The sequence below is a fragment of the Paramisgurnus dabryanus genome, chromosome 20 (assembly GCF_030506205.2).
Source record: "Paramisgurnus dabryanus chromosome 20, PD_genome_1.1, whole genome shotgun sequence".
Lineage (NCBI taxonomy): Eukaryota > Metazoa > Chordata > Actinopteri > Cypriniformes > Cobitidae > Paramisgurnus > Paramisgurnus dabryanus.
Genome location: NC_133356.1, coordinates 27040510 through 27050853, shown reverse-complemented (window position 1 = coordinate 27050853; position 10344 = coordinate 27040510). Strand labels below are relative to the sequence as shown.

The 10344-nt window shown below is 37.5% G+C and overlaps 1 protein-coding gene across 2 annotated transcripts; it reads right to left on the bottom strand.

The window, feature by feature from the left end:
• Positions 1-750: 750 nt before the first annotated feature.
• Positions 751-10254, bottom strand: LOC135733336 (voltage-gated potassium channel regulatory subunit KCNG3-like). Of its 2 annotated transcripts, none has more exons than XM_065251795.2 (2): positions 9328-10254; positions 751-5640 (listed from the first exon to the last, which is right to left on the bottom strand). In XM_065251795.2, the coding sequence occupies exons 1-2, from the start codon at positions 9969-9971 to the stop codon at positions 4995-4997; spliced, it is 1290 nt and encodes a 429-aa protein (XP_065107867.1). In that variant the 5' UTR covers positions 9972-10254; the 3' UTR covers positions 751-4994. The 2 variants fall into 2 exon arrangements, with proteins under 2 accessions (XP_065107867.1, XP_065107876.1); XM_065251804.2 differs by having other exon boundaries at positions 9358-10254.
• Positions 10255-10344: the final 90 nt, after the last annotated feature.

Sequence of the window (10344 nt, the reverse complement as noted above, 5' to 3'; positions counted from 1 at the left end):
TTCAGATTTTACTAATCTACAGGAGAATATAACACAACATTTACTGTAAGTGGCACATTATATCACATTCGCATATTGAAAACAATTTTAAAGAAAACACTGGCGTACAGTCAGTTTTAATTTTTTTTTTTTTTTAAATATGTGAAATTTTTTGGCTATTGTTTTCAAAACCACAAAAATAGGGTTACTAATATTGTCTTAAAGTGAACATGATAAAATGTAATTTAAAGATTAAATATTTTATAATGTAAACATTTATTAACTAATTTAATAAGCAAATTTTCTTTATAAATTGACAAAATTGACAAGTGTGTTGTAAAATGCATATGGAGTGAAACATTTTTTGTTTATTTTGATTATTGCTATACTATTTAAAAAAACACCCACAGCTGTTGTTTATTTATGTATTTATTTATTTATCTCCAATTTTCAGGAATTTCGTCAAGACCTGCTTTAGCTAATGTAGAGGCATATTATTCAAAATATACTTTCTATTTAAAAAATACATTGAAAGCTAACAACATACTAGTCAAAAACACTTAACTGTATTAGTCAAATAAACAGCAGGATTTCAAAACAAATGTTTTCAGTATTCTTCTAAACTGAAGTTTGGGTTATAAAATATCCCTACAAAAAACTCAAGCCGTGTGTTAACAACAAGCCCAAGCCATTATATCATTGATACATAATGTTTAAAAAAGCATCATAATGCATAATGCAAAAAAGAAAAATTATTTAAGCAGCGAAATATTTGTATAAGCAGAATAAAACAACAAAAAATAAAAATAAGTTATTAACTCATATCCAAAGAGAGCAACACTGGGGTTAGCAAGTGTCATATATCATTTTACTGTGACAAATGAGAACTTTTTACACAAATGCACACACACGCATGCATGCACGAGAACTTTAACACGCGCACACACGCACGCACACACACGCACGCACGCACACACGCACGCACGCACGCACACACACACAGGAGTTAAATACATTAAATCCCATGACAAACTGAGAGATGGGTTTTAAAAGATGTGATTATTCTTATGTTCGTGGCCTTTAGTTCCCATGACCTTTAGCAATCCTGAGCTTTTCATTAGTGCTTTGATGTCTTAAAGTATGTAAATAGGATCTCTCATGAATGCGTGCTTAATGAAGTTGGCAACGAGGGAAGCAGTAGGATAAAAGTCTATTAGGAAGCAATAACTGGCAGCCTACACCCAAAGCCTGCAATTAATTTTGGGGATATCACTTATTTTCACATTGATTTTCACATGAATTAATGGGTGTTGTTGTGTGAGATTATGCGTGCATGTGATACAAGTGAGTTTGTGTCTGACGTGATCTTAAAGCTCACCTGATAACATCTCTCATCATGAGCACTTCAGGAGATTTAATTAATGAGCAGGAAAGTCTTTGCACATTTTGGTCTGACACATTTTTGCTTCTTGTAAACCAAATGGGAACCCATCTATTTCCAATAACACAGCACTTCAATCACAAATTCACAAAGGTCTGTGCTGACGTCAGTGCTGGTTAATATGAATAAACTGTTGTGAAGAATATGAATTAAGATAATATTAATGACAACATGGTAATTACATAAAATAAATAATGGAAGTTATTTTTTTATAAAAAAAAAAGTAAGAAGGTGGGATATTTTAGTTAATTTTACCTGGGAACTCAGTATAGAAGGGTTTAACAAAGTTACTACACCTGATTTTTACTTTAATTTACTTGTGTGCAATATTAAGCCGTTTATTGTTTAACAGAATTTCTTTTATAATGTTGTTATTGCTATTGTTAGGGCTGGGCGATATATCATGTTTTGGTAATATATCTGGATTTTTCCCAAGATACGGGATGAGCCAATACCGTCTTTATCGGTATGGCCAGAAATGCACACTGAGGTAATATGTAAGCTTTCCAACCAGCTTGCATGTTTTGCAGCTGTATATTTTCAAACAGGATGGAAACCCATGCCTTTGAATTTTGCTTTCTTCATACGCCATTTTAAAAAGGATGTGTGAAACATCTCACATGAAGCCTTGACTTGCATTAAAGCATTTTATTTTACTTCGTAGAAAATACAGAGATATTGTAAACTGCTATTCATTCCAAAATTACAGGGCTAGATTATCAGACATTATCATCCCAATTCTATTATTATTATTATTAGTAGTAGTAGTAGTAGTAGTAAAAATAACTATTTTATTATTTACGTTAGACAGTAATCAGACATTCTGTAAGACACATCTTTAAAAGTCATGCTGTTTAGGCCATATTATTTAGGGTTAAAAGTCAGGGAATTTTATATATTTTTTGTCCACGTCATAGAATATCAGGGATTTTGTTTGTCGCTTTAAATTTTTCTTTGCATTTATCAAAATGTAATCCGCTTGTTAAGTTGTGACGTAAGGAATGTCGTTTCCAGGTCCCAGCCTTCACTGATTTCAAGGTAGACTACAAGCTAAACAGCTGTTTATTGGTCTTGTTTACTTATTTCATTTAAGCTACAAATTTTATAAACTCACAGTATACACTACATTATCAAGCTTATGGCATCTCAGACATACAGCTGGGAAAATAAGTATTGGCTGGGATTTCTAAGTGGGCTATTGACACAAAATCTGGGGCCAGGGGGCATGATATAGGGGGCAGGGTTTCTCTCTCAATACTGGCAGATTTCAGGTGATCTCCTGGCTTTCTATGCCATTTTGCACCTTGTTATACCATGTGTCCGATACTTATTCCCTGTGTCATTTCATTTTATTTATTATGACTCAACTTGTATACTTAAATGTTCTGATTTCTTTGTATGAATTCAACATTTGGCTTGATGGCTACATCTGGTAGAAATTGTGTGTCAATAACCCACTTAGAAATCCCCTTATTGATAAAAATGCTGATGTGTCAAATGCTTATTTACCCCGCTGTAGGTTATGAAAATTATGCTTTTTAGTCAGTGAAAGTCAGGGAATTTGACTTAGAGTGGGAACAGTGATTAATAAACTACAGTTCAAGTGTCCTGAAGCATACTTGGAGGTATGTATTTAAAATAACCCCAAGTTAAAAAAAAAGACTTTTGGGACCAGATGGAGCTACTTAATCAAGCTAAAGCAAATGCTTTATCTAAGACATAGGTTCATTAAATGTTTTAAGTGTACTATTGAATACTCCAATTATTGCAGTAAAACTTAAAAAGAATGTGAGTCTCAGTACCATTATTTTGTTATGTACCATGTTGTCAATAGAAGGTACATACAGTGTTGTCCATAAGTTTTAACAGCAAAATTTCTCTGTTTGCTGTGGAGTCATAAAATGTCTAAATATCAAAAGGTGAATATGAGCCCTTTTTTTCCCACTTGTTTTAACATATACAATTTATCAACTCAACAAAAAAACACATTTGTGTTTTAATACTTCTATCTAATGTGATCATATTGAGACAATTGTAAACTGTGACCTGATGCATTCATTGTTCATTTGGTGACAACACATACTGTATACATGTTTGTTGGTAAAGTATGTTTGTGTTGAAACATAATCAAATGTTAATTAAAAGTGACATAGTTTTGCCTCATATTTTATTGTCTCCACAGCAAACAAAACAATTTTGTCTTTACTGTGCCAATACTTATTGAGGGCACTGTAAACAGACACCGATTTGTAAGCAAATGAAAACAGGGTGGTTGGATGTTGGCTAAAAAAACAAGATGAATTTATGTTGACAGCCAAAAGGAAAGTTGTACAGGATGAGTATGGGATTACATTTTAATGACAAATTCTCTGAAGACAAAAGACATTTTGTATTTAAAATAAAGTGGATCAAAGATTTAACATACACTTATGCAAGCATAAAGGGACAGTTTTGAGCGTATGTTGACCCAGTTCAGTCAACAGTATTTACAAGTTTTCATCCATGACACAATTCAAAAACATTTTTGTGAGGGTCTATTTAAGAGCATTAAGAACATAAGAGCCACAACAAGGTAGAGACAGCAGTGGGTCGGGGAGAAGTGAGTGCCATGGGTGACTCCATGGGGAGAAAACAAGACTTGAGGTGGTTGTGTTATAAAAGATCTCTCCACAGCCTTACAGTATTATGTGAAACCCAGATGAGCACAAGCCTCAAGGCTTTTCTCTCTCTCTCCATTTTGAATACAGGCAGAGCCATTGAGGACGCTCACAGGTAAAGGATTCTGGGAGAACTCGACATGCTCTGCGTGGTGCCATCCACAGCACCCATCTCTCCATGACAGCACTCTCTCTCCATGACCCGTTATGTTCTGCTCTCTTTTACAGCATCTATGTAAGCTGCCCACACAACTCTCACTCCGTCCTTGTAATTCTCTTTTTATCCCTCTCTTGTTCTTGCTCTTTCTCTCCCACTATCTCTGGAGGTTTGCTGTCATACTGAATTGGGTCCTGCACAAAAAAAACTATGGGGTAACTAAATTCATGTTTTATATCTACCGTCAGTCATTTATGATTTCCTTGTTTGTTGCTGTCTTAAATGAGAGGCTTTATCGCCTCCAATATTTTAAACGCTACTAAAAATGGTGCAGATTTAAAACTTAATTGCTTATAATAATTAAAGGCATCATCAAAGAGAAAGGTTCCCGGGTGACAAGATGATTGAGCTATTTCTCTGCTATGTGCTTGCCAACACGTGGGCTGGCTAAATGGCATTCAAGCTCTAAATCCTTTGCCACATGATCTGTGTAATACGCGTATCTGTAAGACTCGGAGTGAGAGGTTGTTGAGCCACGATAAGGAGCTGCCCTCCAGCAGTATGTACCTGACAAGGAAATCTGGCCTCTACATCACCATGGTAGCCTCCTCCAACCCCTTGAGTAACTGATACAGCACATACTGAAACCTGGTAACAGTGTTCTTGAGGTGATTGAATTGCCTCAAGAGATGGCATCAAAAAAGTAGCCATTGACTTTTCAATCAGTAATAAAAGTTCAACTTGAGGGAGCAGACGTCAGTCAGTTGAGGAACTCTGCAGAGAGGCTTCTGGTGCAGCGAGCCGATCGAAACTTGAGTTCGTGGTAGCACTGCACAAAGCTGTGGTAGATGAAGGTGATTGGAAGTGCCAAGAGCACTATACCACTCACGACGCACAGGCCACCAAGCACACGTCCCGGCACAGTGATGGGGTACATGTCTCCATAGCCGACAGTCGTCATGGAGATAATAACCCACCAGCAGGCGGCAGGAATGCTAGCGTATTCCTCATTCCGAGACTCCAGATCCAGGCCGTGCTCCAGCAGTTGCGCCAGTGCCCCAAATATGGCCATGGCCACACAAATAAAGATCAGAAGCATGACCATCTCGCGGTAGCAGCGTCTCAGCGTTAGCCCCAGAGTCTGCAAGCCCAAGAAATGACGGGCTAGCTTGATGACCCAAAAGATTCGCATCATGCGTAGCACGCGTAACGTCACACCAGCCCTCTGTAGCTGAGAGTTCTCACCCGTGAGAACCGTCATGGTGACAGAGATGTAATAGGGCGTGATGGCCAGAAGGTCTATGATGTTTAGCGGACGCCGCACAAACTCACACTTGTCTCGCGACACGATGAATCGTACGATACACTCCGCCGTGAACCAGCCAATGCAGACCGCCTCAATGATCCTTGACAGACACACAATGACGGGGGAGGAAAAACAAAGGATTTGTTAGAAAAATAATTAATGTGAGGAAGATCTACTCTTAAAAAATGCTGGGTTGTTTTTAACCCTTATCTGTAACACACCACTGGGTAAAAATGATCCAATGCTGGGTTGTATCAACATATTTGCTCGTTTTTTTTTAACAACAACAACCCAGCCAACCCAGTATCACGAAATTACCTACCTATAGTCATGTAAATTTGAGTCTTTTCCATGACACTGTCACGTTTTTCTAACCTTTTACGTGAACGTATCATGTATTTCTGTTTACGTGTCATTGCACGTATTTGTTAACTGTTTTTACCTATTTTCTTACCATTGTCGCTTCGGTGTAGGGTTAGATTTACATAAAGTTACATCCTTACCCAAATCTAACCCTAATGCCAGGCGACAACGGTTTAAAAATCTGAAAATATAAAAAAAAATATCATGAAAAAAGGTATAAAGCAATACTTAAAGTGACATCCTAATGCAAACACCAAATCTAACCCTAAACCGAAGCGACAATGGTTTGAAAATAGGACAAAACAGTTGAGTTACAAATACGTGACAATGACACGTAAACAGAAATACGTGATAAGTACACGTAAAAAGGCGGAAAAACTTGTCAGTGTCACGGAAATGACTCACAAATTTACGTGACTATAGGTACATAATTTCGTGATACAGGGTTGACCCAGCATTGGGTAATTTTAATTTAGCGGTGTGTTCTGTCCAATATTTACCCAGATATGGATTAAAAACAATCCAGCATTTTTTAAAGTGTAGATTTATGTCTCATTATTTAACTTAGCCTGGTGTTTCCAAAGCTTTATGAAAATTCAAAGCCATTTTAAAGCTTTCACTGAGATTCATCATGCAGTTTGTTAAGATGTCGAGTGCGTTTATGTATTGGTTGGTCTCACTCCCAGTAAAAAGCTACCTAGAATTTTCCCAGGCAACAAATGGTAAGGTTAACCAAAGCCAACACCCACTGTGAAAATGAGTGCTGATACAGCGTTTGTCTCTCTTTTCAAACTTAGGGTTATTCTAAAAAAATAACTTTTGCAATGGCTTTGAATTAAAGATGAATTAATGAAACTATACTAGCACAAAATAAGCCTTTTTTATGTTGTATGGACTAATAAACATTTCCTATCTAATATTTGAAATGAAAGCACATGTTAATTTCAATGAGAAAGCATTTTGAGCTTTAATCCATTACTGTATGTAAACCATGCAGCCAGTTGGAATCCTGTAAGACCCAGCGACACCGTTTGCTGTGTGATGCCATTGTATTGATCAAAGTATTGTATTCCGGTTAGAGTCTAATGATGACTAAGGGATGACCGAGGCAAACCCGTCAGGAAAAAGATTCAAGCACATTGGCAGAATGCCAGTAATCATTAGTGATTTACACGGAGCCAATAATAACTGGATTATGTTTGAGTGGTAAACTAAATAAATTTGTCAGTGCTGTCTGTCTTTATCTGTTTTGGCATTTTGTTGAAAGGGTTGCTGGGTCTTGCATGGATAGCCAAGAAAATAATGCAATTTATTCCAGTTCAAAGCTTTTTGACCCAACGCTGGGTTGAAAATAACCCGGCATTTTTTAGAGTGTACTAAATAAAATATGTGAGCACAGTCTCAATGGTGAAGCCTTTAGAGATTTAGGTTTGTAACAGACTGTTTCCTTGTTTGTTTTGAGAGAAAGTTATTGTTTAACAACCACCCGAAAAATTGGATATATAGTAGAAATATAATGCTAGTTTATTACTGTGTTGTTGTTCTTTGGATTTAAAGCGAATTCAGATGGTGTCATTTATCAACAGCAAAATTAATGTTGTAATCCATTTCTGTTTGTCTGTCTCAAACCCAAAATAGATATGGGAAATATATAGTTTCAACACAGGAGTGATATGAAACAGGATTTTGTTTCCATTTGCCTTAAAATGCTTTACTGGAAACTTTGAGCTGGAATAAAAGTGTGGCATAGAAAAAATGGTTTGAAAGTTAAAATAATCATGTCAATATAACAACATATTGATGACTGTGTATTTGCTTGAAAAGACAAACCTGATCCTTCTGTAATAAAGACAGGGTTAAATCGTTATATACAAACACACACAATGGGAGTTTGCTCCTCAGGTACCAGTACCTTCAGAACAGTCCACGTGGCAGTTATGAATACGAAACAGACAAACACAGAGGTTAAAATAATTGTATAAATTAATAAGCTAATACAGTTAATGGTAGTCACTAACATTGTAGTTTTTAATTGTTTTTTTCTTATTTGGACACTTTATCTCTTGTTTAATAATGTATTTTTATAAACAGTTCGGAGCTAGATTGTGCAACTGCATAATAGTTTGATCACTTCCTCCATAACATCGCTCTACATTAAGGTTATAGTTCACAAAAATGAAAATTGTGTCACCGTTCACGAGCCTCATTCACTTCCATAGAATTCTATTTTGCAGTTTTTGCTACTATGGAAGTGAATGGGGGTTTGGTTATAAACATTCCTCAAAATATGTTGCTTCATGTTCATAAGAGTAAATACATTTATACAGGTTGGTAACAACAAGAGAGGAAGTAAATTATTAGAATAATTTTTAGGGGGTGAACTATCCCTTTAATTGGCTATCGTCATTTATTCAGGACCTTGGACAGAGACAGCGCTACCTGAATTGTTCAGCAGCTTTCATCTGTCGCCTAATATTTAACGTTTATTACACATTCTCTTACAATCTGGGAAAACCAAGGCTCATTTTACTTCGAGTTGCTCAAGTAGGCTATAACTTGACTAGACTTTTTAAACTTTATGACGTCTTTTCATGCTGAAAGATAAAAGACAAACATTTAAGAAATGTGACATAGCATGACAATATACACATGATGCAGAAGACTGTAGACAAGTATGACTGGACACCATGTATTATGGATTTAGGTAAATTGCTTTTGTAATAAAGGTGCCTTCACAACTGGACGCAACTTAACAGAATGAACGGAACGCAGGCGTTTATTTTTAACTCACCGCGCTAAAAACGCAATGCTTAGTGTAAGTAGCCTAAAACGAAAGACCAAGACATAAGTTGAAGTGTGTGCAAAACATTATTTTTTATGGCTGGCGGAGCGCAACGGGACGCGTTGATACTTTCATGCGTTTCGCTGTGGTGTTTCGCGCCACTTTCTCTTAAATGTCTCTCAAAAACATGCGACATTGCCAAATGAAAATGAAAACCCTAATTACTGTTTTTAACATAATGTAAAGAACATTCAATTTAAACTTGATATTGATATAATATCGATTGAGTAATGTCATGTCAAAGATTAAAATAAATGTGATATCAATAGTAAAAATTAGACTTTAGCCTGGATTTAACAGACAGGGTCACAGGTTAAACTACTGGTTACTATACTGAGACCATGGTAAATGTTTGATTGTTATGTTTTTTTATATTATGATAATAGTAAAACATATGATCATATTATGATAAAAGTTATTTTCGTAAGGGACGCGCTTCTGGAGTGCCACGCGTTCCGTTCAGTTCTTCCGCGTCTGTTTTCACACCAAGTTTCCAAGATGTTTTTGTACTGTGAAAATCTCACACAAAACAAAGTTATCCAACGGAAAGTAAGTTTAGCCAAGAATAAAAGACATAAATACCCGGATGGATGCTCTAAAGAGTCAGTGTACCTGTGCTCTTCCACTGTGTTGCTCTCGGCAGTTTTCCAGTCAGGAAGAGTGCTCGCGCAAAGTATCACCATAGACACAATGACAAAAATGACCGACACCGACGCCAAAATTTGTGCGGCGAGAGAGGACGTGGGCTCCTCGAAAGTCCTGCGCATCCGTTCCAGCCACTTTGAATCCCGTTTTGCGTCCGCACGGTTTGACACCTCATCCGTCGTCCTAAACTCATCATTGAGGTCCTCCTCAGTAAAGTGAGTGTAGGTGTCCGACATGCGGTCGTCGAGTCTCCGCTGGCAACAGAAGTCCAGATGAGAGCTTTCCAAACCCCAATAAATCATCTCGTTGTAAAACGACAACTCACACATATGTGGGACAAACCTCAATTTTCCGTACTTCACGTAAAACATGATGAAGCCGAAAGCTTCTGAATGTCTGTCGAAGAAGAACTCGTTCCGTTCTCGGTCGTAATCATCGCACACTTCCAGCACTTCTCTCTCCGATGCGCAACTGTGGAGACGACTTACTCTCCTCAAAGGGAAATCCTTGATTACGTCCTTTGGAAAAGCATACTTGGTGCCACCCACGTTTATGATACAGACGCTTTTACCAAACTTCATTTTTCCTAACTTTAAAACATAAAGTGCAAAATAAAGTCATTTTTAGATGCCCTCCAGCTCCCAAGCTTCACAAATCCAAAGTTGACGTCCAGGTTCCAATATCCACTGCGTGGCGCTTGAAAGCGCAAAAAGTAACGTCGTCTCTTTGCCATCTTCTTCATGTATGAAACTCACACGAGCGCGGTGCGCGTGTACCTGAACGCCGCGCGCTCCGTTCCACTCACGAGGCATCGCACTGGATCACGAGGGGGTTTGGGTTTCCGCGATACACCGACGGGACGAGATGTTATGCGTGCGCGCACGCACACTCCATCGCGCGCGCACACACACATGACATACTCATGTGTTTGACCATTAATTTCAGCAGTAATGA

Excerpts from the sequence above, each read along its gene's own strand:
- LOC135733336 (XM_065251795.2), bottom strand. The coding sequence starts at position 9,971 with ATGAAGTTTGGTAAAAGCGTCTGTATCATAAACGTGGGTGGCACCAAG. Across the intron at positions 5,641-9,327 it reads TCTTTAGAGCATCCATCCGG|GATCATTGAGGCGGTCTGCA; the intron begins GTATTTATGTCT and ends GTGTCTGTCAAG.